At 40.1% G+C, this 20,584-nt stretch overlaps 1 protein-coding gene across 1 annotated transcript in view; it reads left to right on the top strand.

Moving 5' to 3' along the window:
• Positions 1-10,939: 10,939 nt before the first annotated feature.
• PLCXD3 (phosphatidylinositol specific phospholipase C X domain containing 3) overlaps positions 10,940-20,584 on the top strand; it is a 157,508-nt gene continuing 147,863 nt past the window's right edge. The window contains exon 1 of the mRNA XM_032415194.1: positions 10,940-11,582. Within this exon, the coding sequence (XP_032271085.1) occupies positions 11,480-11,582 (103 nt within the window). The 5' untranslated portion in view covers positions 10,940-11,479. The remainder of the gene's footprint in view (positions 11,583-20,584) is intronic.

Below are 20,584 nucleotides of genomic sequence, written 5' to 3'. Positions count from 1 at the left end.
ATGTCCCTGGGGAATTACACAAAATTTACCACTTGGGTCTAATTTGTATTGAAATGATATATACTGCCAAAATATCTAAATGGAATGAGAAATTCAAGCCTTCCTGATATAGGCAAAACATCTGAATAATTGAATGAATCACCCCATTTTCATCTGGGTGTTTTGTTAGAGGGTAGCTTTAGGCATAACTACACAATAGAAAGTGAAATGAAGAAGAACAAGCTAATTAGCGTTGTCAGATAAACAAGTGTGTGGAGGTGCCAAACGTGGTATCTTGATCCAAATTAATCAGCCACATTTTCTACAGTAATTGTATTAACTGAATAATTTCCCAATTTCAATTTTTCTTTTTGTTGTAAAGAATGGTCAAATAATTTGTCCATGTACTCCTCACCATCATTCTGTTTCACCTTTGACCATGCTTTACATCCAGCTTTTGTTTTTGTTCCTCTTCTTGGCTTCTTCTACTCTGATTCCATTCTGTCTTCTGTTTTTCTTTTCCTCTGCCCGTTGCTTGCAGTATAGACATACAGATGGTCTATAGTTCAATCTTAAAATCGTTAATACCGATCAGTGACAGACAGATACTCAAAATTATCCTTTGTTAGTCTGAAACCATTATTACTAATTAGCTGATCTGCCAATATTTGCTTCACATGAAATCCATTTGCATAATTTCTAAATTTTTTATAATATATTTTATTGTTCCTTTAACTATTAAGTTCAACTAACGTCCTACCATTAAAGCACATCATTATATACATTGCGTGTGGAAATGAGCTTACTTCACGTAGCCTTATTATTGTTTCCAACAGCTATTTTGTATAGTCTATTTTAAAGTAATTTTTAACGAGGTGAAGGCTTCCTAATCCCCTTTAGGGCCATTGTAATGAACCAAAGTCAATTCAAACCCATTCTTTTCAAACGTTGGATTTTTCCATATCCTGTGTCTTTTCGGTATAAGCCAAGAGTCACATCTCAGCTTTTTCAGTGCTTGTGAAAGAAAATAATAGTGGCATGAATAATCATAATAGATGTATTCTTTTTCAGTCTCACTAATCAAAGTTAATAATGAGCTATAATGAGTAATATCTTCATGGAAAATTATACCAACAATTGTCACATATGAAAAATTCAAGTTTTACAATTACACAAAGTATATGATAATGCTGGGTTATAATTTTCTTACTATAAATTATTTTAAGTAGAAAATAACTTCCCTGTTATTAGCCAGTGCGTACTGGGACATTCTTCTGTTGCTTAACCGCCTGCAGGTGGCCACATTACCCAACCATGACTTTCAGTATTGCATTTTTGAATTTCCATGCAAAATCCAGATTAGTCTTGTGACTCTTTGGGTCGGCAAACCAGCGTGATTCACTTTGAGAAATGTGCCACTTTGCAGTGCCCTGACCACATGAGTTCTCTGCCAATTTCATTAAAATCTAGAGGTTGCATGCCTACCGATTTTTCTGTTTCTGGAAGGTAGCTCCATAACTGCCTTATCCCACCGTGATGTGGGAAGGGGGTGGGGAGGTCTCCTCTTGGATTATATTTTCTCAGCTCCTCTTCTCTTCCAGGTGCTTTACAAATTAGAATCCCTCAGCCGGGGAAGTAAGCATCTAGGCATTTGCAGTCTCCTTTTGGACCTTTTTGTCAGTTGCGATGTGATTTATTATGGACTTGGCATTCATCTCTTCTGGGTCCACAGCTGTCTTTGCTGGGCCAGGAGAGCTGCTCTTTAGCTACCCTGTATTAATGATAATTTGTTCTTATTTGATGTAGTATAAATTTCATAACCATAACAATTTTCTGCAGTGTGTATAAAGGCAAGTTTGTTTACAAGCTCTTTATATAAGCTTTTAAAGATACTTTGATTCCCAGTATAGCCATTCAGCACTTGGTACAAATATTTAGATCATTATTAGATAGAATGCATTCCTATCTCTTAGAAATGTGATTTCTCTATAACTGTGAAAGGGTCTTTATATGTATCTTTAGAGATATCTGCCAATGTATTCTTAATATATTTGTCAAATGTTATTTTCAAGCTATATGCAGTAATTAAGTAAAATTGTATTATTGCCTATATGAGAAAGTAAAAAATATTATATCTTATATACTTGTGATACATAATAAAATAACTTAGTAGTCATGTGGATGACTTGATGTGTAGTGAACAAAATGAGGCCTAAACCTTAGGTTTTTTGTTTTTTTATTAAAAACTCAATACCCAAAACACAAATAATCCAATTTAAAAATGTGCAGAAGACATGAATAGACATTTTTCGAAAAGAAGACATACAGGTGAACAACAGACCCATGAAAAGATGCTCAACATCACTCATCATCAGGGAAATACACATCACAACTACAATGAGATATCGCCTCACACTAGGCAGAATGGCTAAAATTAACAGCACAAGAAACAACAGGTGTCGGCTAGGATGCAGAGAAAGGGAACCCTCTTACACTGTTGGTGGGAATGCAAACTGGTACAGCCACTCTGGAAAATAGTATGGAGACTCCTCAAAAACTTAAAAATAGAATTACCCTACAATCCAGCAATTGTACTACTAGTCATTTACACAAAGAATATGAAAATATTAATTCAAAGGGATACATGATATTTATAGCATCATTGTCTACAATAGCCAAATTATGGAAACAGCCCAAGAGGATGTGGTGTGTGTGTGTGTGTGTGTGTGTGTGTGTATGTATGTGTGTGTGTGTGTGTGTGTGTGTATATATATATATATATATATATATTCCAATATATATATATAATGGAATATTACCCAGCCATAAAAAAGAATGAAATCTTGCCATTTGTAATGACGTGGATGGAGCTAGAATGTATTATGCTAATTGAAATAAGTCAGTCAGAGAAAGAAAGACAAATACCATATGATTTCACTCACATGTGGAATTTAAGAAACGAAACAAAAGATCATAGGCGAAGAAAAAAGAGAAGCAAACCAAGAAATCGACTCTAAACTATAGAGAACAAACTGATGGTTACCAGAGAGGAGGTGGGTGGGAAAATGGGTTTAACAGGTGATGGGGATTAAGGAGTGCACTTGCTGTGATGAGTACCTGGTGTTGTATGGACGTATTGAATTACTACATTGTACACCTGAAATTAATATTACACTGTATGTTAACTAACTAGAATTTCAATAAAAAGTTTTTAAAAAGAAATGTATGCATTTTCTTTTGCTTTTTTTAAGAAAACAGACTTATAGAAACATACAAAATGGTAAAAAAAAAATACACAAACTTCAATCATTTTAAAAGAGAAAGGTTTTTGATTATAAAGCATAAATGCAGGGCGCCTGGGTGGCTCAGTTGGTTAAGTGACTGCCTTCGGCTCAGGTCATGATCCTGGAGTCCCAGGATCGAGTCCCGCATCGGGCTCCCTGCTCAGCAGGGAGTCTGCTTCTCCCTCTGCCCCTCCCCCCTCTCATGTGCTCTCTCTCTCTCTCTCTCATTCTCTCTCTCAAATAAATAAAATCTTTAAAAAAATTATAAAGAATAAATGCAGTGATTATGAAACACACATATTCAGGGAAATTAGTTATCTTTTTAATGGTGTATGCCTATAGTAATTTTAGAACCAGAGGATGTGATTACTTTGAATTTATGGTAGTCTATGTAAAGTTTTAATTTCACATTTTACAATTTTCCTACAAGTTGTATTTGGGGAATTCGACATCCCCAAGTTACATATGTATTATATGTATTTCTCTACATGCAACTTGAGTTAAACAAGAGGATTTAGAGCATCACATTTATATTCTATAGGTTAATAATAAATGCAGTCAGAAAAACTGTTCATTCAATCATTGGTGATTTAAAAAATATGAATTGACTGATTCCTCAACTAAATAATCAACTTAATACATCAAGTGAAATTTTTATGATAAAATGACATCAATCAGAAGCCAGTTGTGGCTGTAAACTGCGCACACACACACACACACACACAAGTTTGGTGTTTACCACCAGAACAGTATAGGGACAGGCTTATGACAGCTGGCCATGATAAACACATGCCCAGGGCCAATGACGAGTTTGTGTTCAGGACTAGAATTGTGGACAGCTACTCTGAGTGTCTGTAGCTTATGGCTTAGATTAAAGACCTCCCCCAAGTTTATGCATTTACTAAGGCAAATGCAGGATCTGGGCATTTTATTATATCTTTACTTATTTTTATGTTTTTACTTATGTTTTATTATATCTTTACTTATAAATAATTCACATAAACGTTTTAATGGAATAAAGAAAAAATTAAATGCTTTCTGCTTTGCTTTTCTCCATCCTACCCTCACCCTTATAATCTCTGACAAGAGTGGTGTGGCCAAATATTACAATATTAATTTTAAAAAGTCAAGGTACTATAAATGATGTGGAATTCATCTTTCCAAATAAAGGCGGTGTGGTAACATTTTTTTTAAATTTTAATTCAATTAGCCAACATATATTACATCATTAGTTTCAGATGTAGAGTTCAGTTATTTATCAGTTACATATAACAACACCCAGTGCTCATTACATCCTGTAACATTTCTTTAATGCATGGTTACATTTGAGCCATTAAGTGTAAGCATGAAAAAGAGGAGCTTCAATCTTTAAATTGTTTGTTATGTAATGAATGCAAAAGGAAAAAAAAATCATGTAGGGACTAAGGGGGCATAAAGTTGTAAAGAAAGGTTTAGTACTGAATGAAGATGATTGTCCAATCATTAAGGTAAATCTTTATTAGGTGAAGTTTTAGCCTTAAATGATGCTACATTGGTAATTGGAAAAATGAATAAGCACAAATAGTCATTGTCTCTAATTCCTCTTTGTTTCCCAGTGTTGCGCATTGCTCAGAGCTCCCCAGACAGCCAGATACTTGGCCTCCCTCTCACACTGTGCCCAGATTTCTGACATACTCTTTCCCAGCTGATCTGCAGTTCTAGGACTAGGGCCAGACCGAGAGCTCATTATCTGACTTTTCTGAGAATCCTTCTCTCAGGTGTTAGCAGCGTCCCACAGCATTACCTGTGCCTGTCAGACAGCCCTAGATATCCAGCATTGCCTTTGGGGATTGCAAATAGAGTGAGTTACCCTATAGGGGGGATAATCTTTGCTTCTGTGTACCCGAGGAACTATTTGAGGATGGCAAGAAGCTACAAAAGGTCTCACAAGGCATATTTGTGCAAGAACCGTCATGAGCTTGCACATGCAGACATATAATTTGCTTTATTGTGTCAGGCTGTTCGTGCCGTAAAGTATAAATGAAAATCTTATTGCTGGGGAGTACATATCGAAGTTGCCGATAACATCTATTGTTGACAAAGGTCTACTAGACTAGGACTCTTAGAACTCCAGATAAATTAGATTGGGCCATGTCCTTCTGCTTAGGAGTGAGAAAGAGAGAAGTAGTCCCTGACATCCAGCTGTTGTTCTCCAGATACTATCAGCTTGGCCTTGGTGTTCCCTGTTGAATACAAACACATTCACAGAACATCAACATTAGACAAGGCCACTCTGTGACTTTGACGAATAACAAAAAAGAACATGATCCCTCTGTAATCGTGTCTGAAAATAGACAAGACATTGGTATCATCCATGCCACAAAAATGATCCAATATCCTGCACTCTTGTGAGTGACTCCCACCTCTTTACTTCCTACAGCTTTAGTCTTAGTCTAGTCTATTCTCCTTCCAAATAAGACTTACCAAGATCCTCACTGAATTACCCTCCACACTACTTCCCAGCAGCATCCAAATCAGAGCAAACACCACTTCCTTAAATCCATCCCCCAAATCGCATAACAGAAGAGCAAATTTTATAAGTTCAAACACCCTCGTGGGGAGATGTTCCAAGGTTCCCATGATGTGTGTTTTCTCTCACAGCAAAAAGTAATAAGCCCAATTTGTATAATTTCAGGTGTGTTCCTGGCAGTCATGGGCTAGAAGATAAACTCTGACCAGATGATTACGATGGGAACTTTATAGTTGATCAAACAACTATGGTCCTTCTGATGAACAACAGTCATTGGTCATTAGGGTTTTTTTTTTTTGTTATGTTAAAATATACATAAAAAATTTACCATCTGAACTATTTTTAAGTGTACAGTTCAGTGGCATTAAGTACATTTACGTTGTTGTGTAGCTATTATCACTATCTACCCATCTGCAGAACTTTTTCATGATCCTAAACTGAATCTCTGTACCCATTCAACCATAATCCTCATTCTCCCCTTCCACAGACCCTGACTGACACCACTGTTCTGCTTTCTGTCTCTATGTATTTTACTATGTTAAGTAGCTGCTATCAGTGGAATCACATAATAGTTATCCTTTTGTGTCTGGCTTATTTCAGTTAGCATAATGTCTTCAGTTTATCCATGATGTAGCAGAGGTCAGAATTTCTTTCCTTTTTAAAGCTGAATAATATTCCATCATACAATTATACCACATTTTGTTTATGCATTCATCCGTCAATGGGCATTCATCTGTCAATGCCTTTTGGCAATTGTGAATAATGCTGCTATGAGCACTGGTATAATTATAGTCATAATTTTTTTAGCAAGAATGAGTAAAATAGTTTCGGGATTTTTTTTTTTTTTGAGTCTGCATATGAACCTATAAGAGTCTCTTCCTTCCTTCCCAGGCCACCCTCCACCTCTAGCAACTCCCATGCCATGAGAAATCAAACATTTTGCTAGTAATGGCCCCTCAAATTCTACGAAGTTCTAAGTCTTTTGGCACTCAGTGAGATGCTAAAAGGTAGGCATGCTAAAGGAGGCTTATTTTTTTTATGGTGCTGAGTTGTATAAATTCTTTATGTGTTTTGGATATTAACCCCTTATCAGATATATCATCAGCAAATATCTTCTCCCATTTAGTGGGTTACCTTTTTGTTTTGTTGATAGTTTCCTTTGCTGTGCAAACGCTTTTTATTTTAGCATGGTTCCAGTCAGTTTATTTTTGCTTTTGTTTCCCTTGCTTGAGGAGACATATCTACAATAATGTTGTTAAGGCCGATGTCAAAGAAATTACTGCCTATGTTTTCTTCTAGGATTTTTATGGTTTCAGGTCTTACATTTAGGTGTTCAATCCATTTTGAGTTTATTTTTGTGTATGGTGTAAGAAAGTGGTCCAGTTTCATTCTTTTGCATGTAGCTGTCCAGTTTTCCCAGCACCATTTATTGAAGAGACTGTCTTTTCCCTAGCTATATTCTAGTCTCCTTTGTCATAGATTAATTGACCATATAAGCATGGATTTATTTCTAGGAAGAGAGCCATGTAATGTTTAAGAGTGGAAGAGGATATGAAGTAAGGAAATGTTCCAAATAATCAGTAATGTGTATAAAGTGGGCATAGTACAGTTTTAATGGAGAGCTAAAGATTACATGAATACGTTTTATTAGTAGCATGAAACCATTGCAACAAGTTATTCTACTCTTTTCACTTGGGCTTAAAACCGTTTTTTAAGGTTGGCTATTATTGACACCGCAATTAAAAACCACTAGTATTTTCTCATCTCTCTTGTAGACATGAAAATGCTATTCCGCACCTTGAGTTGTCTGGATAGGTTAAAACAAAAAAAAAGGAAATATTTTCATTCCTCGTCTTGCTATTTCCAGAAGCTATACACATGAGAAAGAATCACAAGGGAAACAGAGCTGTAGAATAACAGAGTCACAGGGGGCCCTAGAGATCAGTAACAACTTCTCGTTTAGTTTACCAGTGGTTGTGATGGTTAATTTTATGTGTCAGCTTGGTTAGACTATGATGCCCAATGGTTTAGTCAAACACTAGTCTAGATGCTGCTGTGAAGGTCTTTGTGGATATGATTAGCATACATAGTTATTTGACTTTGAGTAAAGCAGATTATTTTCTATAATGTTAGTGGGCCTCATCCAATCAGTGAAAGGTCTTAAGAACTGGGACAGGTTTCTTAAAGAATTCCTGTTCAAGACTGCAACATAGAAATCCTACCTGAGTTACCAGCCTGCTGGCCTGCCTTTCAGGTTTTCTAGCTCTCACAATCACATGAGCCAATTCCTTAAATAAATCTCTCTCTTCATCCTTCCTTCCCTCTTTTCCCCCTCTCCTTTCCTCGCTCCCCGCCACATATATTTATAAATATAAATATATATGTAATATATATTTACTAATATTTTATATTTATTTATATCTTATTCTTATTATATAAGTTTTATGTAAATGATAAAAATAAAAATATATTTATATTATATAAAATTATTTATATTTTATATTTATAAAATATATATTTATATATAATAATATATGTATTTTATATATATATTTCTCTAGAGAACCATGACTAATACAGTGGGATAACTAAAACCCAGTGAAATTACATGATTTTCTTAATGTCATTTAGTAAGTGGTGGCAGAGCTGGTAAAAGAAAGATGGGGAAACTGGGTCATAAAATTGCCTAAAATATTGATTATAAGGCTAGGAAAGAAATTCAGAACTATCAACTTTCAGCCCTGTCTTTTCTGGTGGATTGCATGCTTAGAAATGTGAAATTTTATGCAAAACCAATATATGAAAAATTCTGAAATTTAAAGCAGATAAAACAGGAGAGGGATTGTTTGCTTCACCAAAAGATACAGTGTACAATTCTTTTTTTATTATTTAAATTCAATTAGCCAACATATAGTACATGATCAGTCCAGATGTAGTGTTCAATGATTCATCAGTTGCATATAACACCCAGTGCTCATCACATCACATGCCCTCCTTAATGCCCATCATCCAATTATCCCATTCCCCCCAACCTCCCCTCCAGCAACCCTCAGTTTATTTCCTATAGTTAAAGTCTCTCATGGTTTTTTCTCTCTCTCTCTCTGTTGACTTCCCATTCAGTTTTCCCTCCCTTCCCCTATGATCCTCTGTGCTATTTCTTATATTCCACATATGAGTGAAACCGTATAATTGTGTTTCTCTGATTGACTTATTTCACTCAGCATAATACCCTCTAGATCCATCCACGTCAATGCAAATGGTAAGTATTCATCCTTTCTGCTGGCTGAGTAATATTCTATTGTATTATTGTATAATATATCTATAGGTATCTATTGTGGTGTATATACACCACATCTTCTTTATCCATTCATCTGTTGATGGACATCTCGGCTCTTTCCACAGTTTGACTGTTGTGGACATTGCTGCTATAAACATTAGGGTGCAGGTGCCCTTTGGATCACTACATTTTTATCTTTGGGGTAAATACCTAATAGTGCAATTGCTGGGTCATAGGGTAGCTCTATTTTTAACTTCTTGAGGAACCTCCATACTGTTTTCCAGAGTAGCTGCACCAGCTTGCATTCTCACCAACAGTGTAAGAGGGTTCCCCTTTCTCTGCATCCTCATACAGTTCTTTATAAAGACAACTATCTTCAACATTTAAAATGGTTTCATTTAAAAAAAAAGCTTTGTAACCTTTTAGAGACACATAAGTTCAACATACTTGAACGGGGCATGTTTTTAAAGTATAATTTATTAAAAAATATTCCCAAGATCTAATAATTATTTCATTCTCCTGAAGATGAATGCTCTGTGAGGATAGAAAAGGCAATGAAGGAAATAAACATACGTTATCTTAATAAACATAAATCTCACATTTTGTATGATGCTTTGCTGAAAACAAAGCTTTTTCATATACACTCTTTCCTGGAAGCTTCACCACAAATCCCTGAGTTATTATCACCATTTTATAATGGAGATAAGCAGGGCTGACAGACACTAGAAAACTTGCCCAAACTATTTAGACAGAGCAACTGATTCCCAGATCTGAGTTCTCTCCTGAAGGGCCTGCCGTGATGCCGACAGAGCACCGACATTAGTCAGAAGGGTGGTATTTGTAGGTCTCTTGACCTAGAATCTTATAGTGAGCTAAATTTTCACTCTAATCAAAAGGGTTTGTGGGCTCCTACTGGGATAGCAAGAATATTAAGATTTATCTTGGGAAAAAAAAAATCCTAGGACATTTCTTTCTTATTCTGAACGATAACCCTGCCTTGTTCTCTTGAAGCTATAAATTGATTCTAGGAAGCAATGGAAAATTTGATCACTAAGGGTGGGGAACGATCTCTTCTCTCCATCTTTCTCACAGTGCATCCCTTTTGGAGTAAATATTCTGTGGGCTCTGCATCCTCCTATAATAAGCAAGCTTTAGTTGTGGTTTTTGGTGTTGTATGGTTTACTGAAGTAAAATGATCATTCCCAGGTTTTATAGCTCTCTCTCCTACCTTGTTTTCATTTCTCCAAACTAAAAGCATTTACTTTAGGAACAGGATTTACACACCACTGCATCTACATTCTTTGGGTTGCAAAGACCTAGCATATTTTCAGTGCATTGCTTATACATTCCTCAGGCCACTCCTGGACTCATCACATTTGTAAAACTTGATTTCTCTTTCTCATCTGAGAGCAGGTGGACCAAGACAGTTCTTTGGAGGCTCAATGAGTGATTTCTCCTGAGAGAGATACATCTCTCCAGTCTGCCAAGGAATGAAAAATCAGACAATCGCATAAATCATTTTGAATGTTGCCAAATAAATTCCACCAAATGCTACTGGCAATAATTATAGTATGTCACTGGGAAATGCGATTTTTCTTCTAGCATCAGGCTTTACCTTGTCCTGAGTGCCATAAAAATGACACAGAGAGGACACAGGCAGCTGTCTCCATAGCAATAACCGATTTCGAAGGGGTTGAAGTGCTTTTTACCTTGAAATGTCTGGAACAGGATACCAGGGATTAAGTAGGAACCACTAGAATTCACGGCTCTTTGCTCACAGCACACTTGTCAACTACTCCAACAATTAGGCGAAGTGGTGATTAAAGACCACCATTTTGTTATAAGCAGGGCTGTGGGCTCTCGCTGAGGAGAGGCACAACCTGTTGTAGCTTACAAAGAGGAAAGCTCTCTGGTAAGAATGGAAAGTCCTGAAAGCCAGTATGAGAGTCTGCTCCCCGGGAGGCGATAGCATCCCAAGTCTTCTAGGATTTTAGGTTCAACCACAAGACTGTCTTTCCTACAAACAGGACCGGGAAGTCACATCAAAGGGCCGAGCAAAACCACGGGCAAAGCCGCTGGGTGAACCAAGTTAAAAAGAAGACAAGGAAAGCTGCAGCATGGCGAGAAAAGGCAGAGACGCATAGGAGGGATAAGACGGGAGGAGGGAGTCGAGGAGGGAGGGGAGAGAGGAGAAAGCCGAGCGCGGACGTCAGGAACAAAAGCTCCAGCGGAGTCTGGCGGAGGCACTAGGGGAGCATGGGGTGTTTTGAATAATTATTAAAATTAGCGTGTGTCTGCGCCATCCTGTGGGTGTGGCGCAGAGCGGAGTGTAAACTCCAGCCGGGCCGGAGCAAACATTGGATTAGCGGCAGCAGCCTGCCAGCCTGCCGAGGAGTGCGGGGACCAGCGCGCGGCACGCCGACCGGCACGATGGCCTCGTCTCAGGGGAGGAACGAGCTGAAATTCGCCGACTGGATGGCAACTCTGCCGGAGAGCATCCACAGCATCCCCCTCACCAATTTAGCCATCCCAGGTAGGCGCGCGGAGGCTGCCGACGGGGCGCTCCCCTGCCCCGCCCTGCATTATCTGCCGCGAAGTGGTAACTTGCCACGCCGCCCGAGGGACGGAAACTCGTCCCCAGGGGTGGGTCTCCGGCCAGGCGAGTGCCTGGGAGCCTCGGGCCTCTGGCGTTTTGCAAACCTCTGGGGACCGTGGCGCGGCCAGTCAAGGTGACTGCTGTTGCACCGGGCTTTGGAAGCAGGCAGGCTGTGCGAGAGGGCTGGGGCAGGGGGATGCCTCGGCTCCAGGATCCGCCTGGAGCCCCCCTCCCACGGTTCTCCTCGCAGACTTGGGGGGGGCGGGGGCGACTTCAGGGTCTGTGGGGTGACAGAGCGCAAGCGGGTGTCCTGAGGGCTCGGCTCCGGCTCGTGGACCTCCGACTCCATCCCTGTCACGGAATGGAGCGGATTTGGTAGATTTCTCGGTTAGAACCTACCCGAGTCTTTAATATTCGTCCCCAGTCTCCTTTAAAGAGACAAAGCGCTTCCCTGAGAGCGAGGAAAGTTCAGGGACCCGCGGCGGCGTGATCGCTGCCCTTGACCGGGAGCTGAAGGGAGCGAGGGGCGGAGGGCGCCGCTTCCTGGTCTGCGTGGACCCGGCGGGCTTGGCCGGGTGGTCACCGTCGGGATTCTGTTTCAGGTGCTGTTGGCAACGTGTAGCGCCCGGGTCAGGAAAGCAAACCCTTGCGGACCGTGCTCGGGACAGAAGCCCAGCGGGGGAACCTGCGTGAGCAGCGGCGGAGGGGTGGGATTAACAGGCAAACCAAAGGGGAAAGGGGAGTATGCGAGTGTCCAGACAGCCCAGAAGGAAGGAAGTCCGGGCAAAGCGAGGAAGAGACGCGAGGGGTCCAGAGGCTTCAGCATGGCGCGCGCGGCTCAGATCAGAGGACTAGGCAGGTTTCTGGGGGCGGGAGCGTGCAATAGCCCCTAACTCAGGTGTGCAGGAGAGAGGGATGTTTCAGGGCGGAGTAGTACGATGACCGCTGGGGACACGGCCATACTTCGTTACCAATTTGACTTTTCACTTGTGCTGAGGGTGCAGATGCCTGATTCTCCCAGGAGCCGGCTAGAGGGCAATTTACCCACAGGTAGTCCACCCCTGCCCCGAGCTCTGCCCGGTTATCAAGTTCAACCTTCTGGTCTGTCTCCTCTTGATCTACCCCATCCAGCGCCCCCTCTCAGCCACTGGAGGAAGACACAATAAAGAGGAAAGGGGGGGGGAGGAAGAGAGGGGTTCCTTTGAAAAATCCCCAAAAGCTCTAACCAGCAGCTCTGGAATTGATCAGTAACTCAGATCAATGGTCGTTAGTCAAGTGGACGTTTGGCTGCTATGACAGGCACAGGCTGCACTCTGAGCGCCAATCCCTGAAGGAAGGGTTTGTCGGTCTCCTTTTGCCCTTCTTCAAGAGGTAGCCTCCCAAGAGCCCAGGTATCTCCAAGGAAAAGACCACCCCACTTCTCCACTGTGCACTTACCCTGCTACCTGGGTGAGCCTGGGGATTGCTCTTTTGAAGGAGACAGTAGAAAGTGCACAACTTTGTTGGCAAAATTTCACTCTTACTTCCACAGTTCCACGTTCCAATCGTCTTTGCTTCCTCTTTATGTGGTTTTTAGACAGTTGCTTTCATACGATCTCTCCTGAGCATTTCCGTACATATAGAAAGTAATAAAGGCAAGGACTCTGATGCCAGCCTTCTGGCAGGTGACTCGCCAGATACACAGGGAGTAAAAAAGCCTAAGTTCACATTGCTAGTTAGGAGGGATAGTATGATCGTATGTCAGAATCTCTATTACATTTCTGTAATTGACTTTTCAAAACCCTCGTATGTACACCAGAACCCTTCCCCAAACCTCATCAAGGAGGCAGTGCTGCTACTACCATTAACTCCACTTCATAGATGTAAAAATTGCAGCTCAGTGAGGGCAAGTAATTTACCATCAGATCAGTGATCTGACCCCCAAAGTGGTCCTTAGGGAAAGTCTCCAAGGAATTTTCGAGGGAAATGGGTTAGGGTTTTTATCTGGATGGCTCAGTAGCAACAGCTACTAACCAGGGTGAGGGGACAAGGAACTAGGCATTAGCAGGATACAGGGCAATTTTCCTTTTCTCCCTGTGGGACAAAGTGAAAACCTGAGGTCAGAGACTTTGATATTCTGTTTGTGTTCCAGTAGAGGCACTGGGGGTAAGATTGGGAGGCTTTGCATGGGATCCATTTTGAGTATAATACTAAGAGGGGTTGTGGCATTGGACGCAGTGGGAATTTTCACTGCTTTCCCAGCCCTTCTTAATATTATACTCAAAGTGACTCCCCTACAAAGCCTCCCATTCTTACCCCCAGTACTTCTGAGAAGAAAAAAAAAACCAGCCATGTTTCACAAAATCCACACCCCTGAATTTCCCCATGATTTTGTAAAGTCAGTTTGGTAGATCCATATGTATAAAATCTAGGTGTAAAAATGGGTTTGGTACTTTTCTGCATTACTCAACTGTGAGAATTTTTGGAGGAAAAAAGACATTCAAACTTTGATAGAGAAGACTAATTGGAGACTATTAAACACTAATGGAATAATTGCCTTAAAATCATGCTAATAGCTTCCTGGCTGCTACATGTTTACTTGGCCAGTTGCTACAGCTTGAATTAAGTAATTATCTCCACCATTTAAAACCACTCCTGATGCACCATACAAGTGTTTCTGTGGAGGGGAACAACTGCTCGGTCATCCTCAAAGTTCAGGTTTTCTTAGGTGAAGCAACCAGGGAGTGAAGAGCAGCTTAATTAAGAGGCCACCCATTTGGGGCAGCTGACCCAGATTCCCCAGGGCTAGTGCAAAGAAGTGATGCTTCCTGTCACTACAGACAGGTGAGAGAGAATAAACAGAAATGGAAGCAGGAAGACAAATGGTAAAATTCAGATGAAAGTGAGTGTGATGAATTTGCAGAGAGTTCTAACCTTATAATCATGGCGCCTCCAGAACACGGTAAAGAGACCCGTCATGGGAGAAAGCAAGCTTTTTGCTTGATCTGGGTAAGGTGTTGGTGATCTAAGTCTACGATAAGGAGTCATTCTGTCCAAAATGTGAAAGATCAGGAAGTGTTTTTTATTCCACGGGAGGGTTCTGCCATACGTTTTCTGATAGGTGATGAAAATCTTCACATAATACAGCAAACTGACCATGTAATAATAAAAGATTGGCCAAAATATTGTGGTATTGGAACTCAGAGAGAGTGTATATTTCCTTGGTGTTGGAGTTCCTGGAGAGGCTGAGACCTCCAGCTGACCCTAAAGATGGACCCCAGCAATTAGAAGCTCCTCACCCCCGCCCCTATCCTTAGAAATGTGCATTCCACCCACTGTTCCCACAGCTGAAGCCCTTTCAAGGACGCTGCCTTAAGAGAGTTAAGTCGTTATTGAGACCATCTGGCCGTGCACGTGACTGAACCCAGGCAAGGCCTCTATATAAAGTCTTAAGATTCCTGTTGGCGTGTGAAGATCTACTCTTCTCGCGGCCACCCAAAAACAAGTCTTGCATGTAGGTGCCCTTGCTTATGAAACCTGACACCTTCCAGCCTGGGGCGGCCTGCTTCTTTCTTTGGTCTCTTCATGTCCTCTGTGTACAGGGGTCAGTTTTTGAACTGACACTTAAACAGGAATTGTTGATTGTGCTTTAGATAAGGAACACAGAAATGCTTTGGAGATCAATAATCATACCTGATGATTTTGTTCATTTCTTCCAGAAAATGCCGATGGCAATGAAAAAGAACAGTTTTACTTAGAGAAACTAGATGTTTATACAGCTCTGATTTCTGTGTTCTTATGTCTGCTTTTGTTAGTTTTTCATTTCTTTCCTCACAACGATCTCTTCTTCTTGTTGCCAGTATTTCTGGAGCCAGCTGTCTTCTTCCTTTTCTTTGTAACTTACTATTTCTATTTTGATTGGGATGAGACCATCTACAGGACAAATCTACGATTGGGTCCAATTGTACAATTGGGTCTAATCTTTCAAAAAGCAGGGTTGTTTTGTTTTTTTTTTTCCCATCATTTTAGTTAGGATGGTGATACAAAGTTAATCTTTGAGAGCAACCAAAAAGCAACAAAATTGTTTAGGATGAATACCTTTTTTGTGTTGCCTTTCCAATTTCCAGTTTTGTTTTTGATTTTGCTAAAAAAGAAAAATTACGTATCTGGAACATCATTTATTCTAGGACTTTTTCTTGATGAGCTGAACTGAATCACCACCTATTAATATAAAGTGATACTGATGCCATTTTACAGCTTACAAAATGTTTTCTCATGTACACACGTTTTCTACATGTTCTGTCAATAAACCTCCAAGGCCTTGCTACTCACAGTTGGTCCAGGGACCAGGAGAGGTAGAAATGTATCTCAGATTCCACCCCTCAGACCAATTTAATCATAATCAGCACTTAACAAGAACCCGAGGTGACTTATATACACATTTATAGTTGGAAAAACACTGCTTTAGGGTAGCTCTAAGGGGATCCTTTATGTAAGTGGCAGAGCCAAATTTAAATACACATCTTTGACTAAGCTCTTTCTTTTGGACCATGCAGTCTATTTATGAGTGTTCAAATTTATAATCAGGCTTAGAGCCAGAATGTGGGTATTTGACTCAAGGCTAATGGCCCAGGTTGGGAACATAGTGATAACTCATATTATAGTTCATCATGCACCTTGAACATAAATGTGACTTAATTGCTACCTAAGTGTTCAAATTAGGTCTCTGTGATAAATGTAAAACCTTTCCCCTCATTTCCTTAAAGTACTGCTATCAGCCATCAACAGCACTTAAAATTAGCCCATTTGGTGATGCTAGAGGTCGCTAATGGCAATTTAGAAAACATCCCTGTGTTGCATCTTTGTCCGTTTGGTCTCATTCTTTGTTGTGTTAAAGGCCCAGCTACTATTGTTGTATTTATAGGTTACAGAGTCATTCAATTTATCGATAAGCTAAACTTTTCAATATTGCTCTTGAGTAAAAGTGGTATCATGAAGGCAAAATCAGCATCAGAAAGCCAGTAAATTGATTTTTTTTAAATTAAAAAGGAAATGACCAATCTTGTTTGTATTTGCAAACCATGCCTCATTTATTTGAAGCATGGTTGACATGGAATAGAAACATGAATGTGGTTATAACAAACTTACTGGAATTTTAGTTATTGAGCATAATCAGTGTTCCAAATGAGCAGACATTTTTAAAAAACCCTCAATTTGCTAAAATGGATAACACAATGTTTATATGTTAAGGCTTACACACTTTACCCTTACGAAAATTTTTCATATCTTTACTTAGAGTTTCTCATACTTAATTCCAACCCTACCCAATCAAAATGGAAAGCGTGAATTACGAAGAAGAGGGATGAGACTGTTGAGTGCCATATATCAGCAGTAATATAGGGAATATTCGTGAGGGAAGGCTAAGAAATGAAGACACAAGGACACAGAAGGTAGGTTTTCCTAAACCCTGCCACCCCAAAGTAAAATCAGAATCGTGTTAGAGTGTCCATTTTCACTCTTCCCAAGCACCTCTTTAGTGGACTTCCAAATAGTTCTAAAAACCTCTGGACAAATTCTTAAGTATGCATTATAAGCTGATTTTGGGGGCTACTACATACATGGTGTCTGCCATTTTTCTTCCTTCCTGTTTTGGGGAAGCTTTGAGGAGTTGTCACTTTTGCTGATGAGACATCTAGAGGAACTGTGCTTCCATAATTTTTATACCTAAAATACCACTGCTGCTGGCAGTCCCAGCAGGGCCCGTGCTATGTCTGCAGAGACCCAACATTAAGGGTGTTAGTGTGTAACAAGGGCCCTGGATTCCACTGTAGTCAAAGGCTCCCAGGGCTGGGTTCCCCACTGTGGAAGCTGCAGATACCCACCTCCGCTGACCCTGTCTGCCATCACTGCTAGAGCTCTGAGTGCCAACACACAGCCCTTCAATCTTTTTGCCTAGGATGGATGTCAACAAAAGAGCTTTTTGAATTTATATTGATTCTTTTTTTTTCTTTTTCTTTTTTTTTTTTTGTTGTTGCACCCTTACCCTAAGACTCACATAGGAGTTTATGAGGGCTGGATGGAGGATAATATTTAGAATAGACTTTGTTCTATACTCTGCATTATTCTCAATTTTAGCCCGCTCTCTGTGTGCACATGTGTGTATGTACACACATAGAGTGCATATCACTACTTTTCCAAGGGACTTGTTTTCCTCCCCTGCCCAATAAGTAGACCTCTGGTGCGTGCTACCTAACTAATCCTATCTCCAGACAGGTCCAGGGTAGGAAAGCAGTTGGGGTCCATATTGTTCCTGGGGAGAAGCCTGGGACAACATAAATAGAGCCAAATAAACGGACATACCTAAAGTAATTGCTAACACCTCCATTATTTGAAAGCAGAATAGTAGAGTAAGAGATGTGCTCTGAGCCTTAAAGAAAAGGTTAAATCTCATGCATACATGCATATATATGCACAGATTTTAACTATTGTTAATCAAAGGGGTCAGCTCTGCTAATCTAGAAATTTTTCCTATTACTACCAATGACACCGCCTCTTACCAAAAAGCATTAGTCTGGGAAACGGGAGAACATGTCACCTTAATGGGTACTCAAGGAACTTCTAGACACAAGCATTTGACACCCTCGAGAAGCTTATATATTCTCTTATTTCTCCTTCTTTGGGTGGGTTAGGATCTCAGATTGGAGGCCGGAAAAGTATCTAAATCCTATATTCCAGAAGGCAGGGAAGAGTGAGAGAGAAATTTACCATGCTTCAGATGGAATTCTGCCAAAGCTTTTTCTAGAGCCATATGCTTTTATTATGCTCTATTAAGAGAGGAAGATGGGTCAGGAAGAGGGGCAGAAGGAGATGGTTAAACGTTCTTGAGAAGCAGCCAGGATTAGTCACCTCCGGAGACCAGGTCCTGAAGCAGATGGCACATTGATTGTTAGATACGCTCTTGTTATGTCCCTATATTTCATCACAGACCCTGGAAATGGACAGCTCTGTTACCACTTTATCTTAAATGCCAGCTAATACTATGTTTCACATAGAATTCTTCCTGTGAATTAATTTTTAGGAAGCAGCCATGTTTATCCTTAGACAATGTTATAAATGATGGTTGTGTTCCTTGATTCACTTGGAGAATTTATTTCACGAAGAAAAGTGGACTATGATGAATGGCAATTTTAGTTGCCTACTAGGCTTTCCTGGAAGTCCCCTCTGGTTTGTGGGGTGGTAAAGAGGAAGATGCGCTCAAAGGCATCCTAATGGGCAAATGGGAACTCAGTGCATGTCTCAGGCCACACTCCCCTGTGGAGGGAGGAGGAGAAAGAGGAGAAGGAAGACCAGGGCTGTCTTTAACAGAGTTAGCTCTAAACACACTCCTGCCATGTCCAGCCCTGGGCTTTTCTCCAGGGGAGAGGGTGGGAGAAGGTGGTCAAGGGGATGTAAAAATACTGACTCGAAGGTTGCTAGAAGGGAAGGCTACAGAACTAAGTTTTGTTAGTCCTTATCACCCCCGCCCCTGCCATGTCCTTATTTCTCTTTATATCTGCTCAAATTCCTTGGGTCTGGCATTAGAGTACCAGCCTTGAAAATGTCCTTAATTCTCTTATCTCACTTTTGTTCTCCTTACCTGGAAAAACTTCAACTCCGTCAACTTCTATTTTTTTTTTTTTTTTTTTTTTTACCTATTCCAATCCCAGAAAATTTCAGTAGCTAAACATTACTGGGGTATGGCGGAAGAAATTACACGGCCTGGATGCCTCAACTCGCTGGAACTTTCTGACCATATATCTTATTTCATATCTCCATTAAATTCCTTTTCCTTTTCTCTGAGATGATACTTTCATATCTCTTCTTGCTCCTTAAATCAGCACTGCCTTCCCACCTCACCCTAAACTTATGACATCACCTTATATTTTATATAAAAAAATACGTACAGAGAAGAACTTCCTCGGTTTCCCACCATTAACCCAGCAACTTACCTGCATCTATTTCTGCATTTTCTTTATGTAAGAGAAATTCCTGGATCTGCCCCTCCCTAAGTCCACCTTCTCTACTTGTGGCCTGGATCCCATCCACTCAAATCTCCTCAGAGTTTACTCCCAAATTCATCCCCTCTCTCTCGTGTCACTATTTTTCTCTACCTCTGCTGGATCACTCTAGTCAGTACACAAACATATTATTATCGCCCCTGTCTAAAAGAAAAAAAAAGCCCTCTGGCTCCATACCAGCCTTTCTCTCCACTGTGCTAGTTCTCTGTGATATTTGTAAAAACATCCCCTCTGTCTTGAAATTATTCCCTTTTCTCTCTCTAGCCCATGCTAATCTCATTATTTCCCTAACACTGCACTAAAATTGTTTTTATCAAGGTTGCTAGTGATCTGTATTTTTCTAAAGCTAATGGTTAATTCTTTATCATCTTATTTGATCTTTCAGCATCATTTGATGTGTTTGACTACACTTTTGTTCTTAAACATGCTCTTCCTTTGGCTTCTTATGACACTTTTTAAAATATTGTGCTAAAAAACATAACATGAGATTTACCCTGTTTTTAAGTGTACAGTATTATTAGCTATAAGTATAGGGGTGTATAGCATACCTCTAGAATGTTTTCGTCTTGCATGACTGAAGCTTTATATCCATCAAATAACAGTTCTTCATTTCCTCCTCCCACCAGCCCCTGGCAACCACCATTCCAGTTTTTGCTTTCATGAGTTTGACTACTTTAGATACTACTGAATGTAGTATTTGTCCTTTTGTAACTGGCTTATTTCATTTACCATAATATCCTCAAGGTTCATTCATATTGTAGCATGTGACGTCTTCTTCATGGCTGGATAATATTCTATTGTATGTATATTCCACGTTATGTTTATCTGTTCATCCATTGATGGACATTTAGCTTGTTTCTATGTCTTGGCTGTTGTGAATAATGCTACAATGAACATAGGAGT

Source organism: Phoca vitulina, unplaced genomic scaffold (assembly GCF_004348235.1).
Source record: "Phoca vitulina isolate PV1807 unplaced genomic scaffold, GSC_HSeal_1.0 scaffold17, whole genome shotgun sequence".
Classification (NCBI taxonomy): Eukaryota; Metazoa; Chordata; class Mammalia; order Carnivora; family Phocidae; genus Phoca; species Phoca vitulina.
Note: the sequence above shows the minus strand (reverse complement) of the source record. Positions and strands in the feature narration are given on the sequence as shown.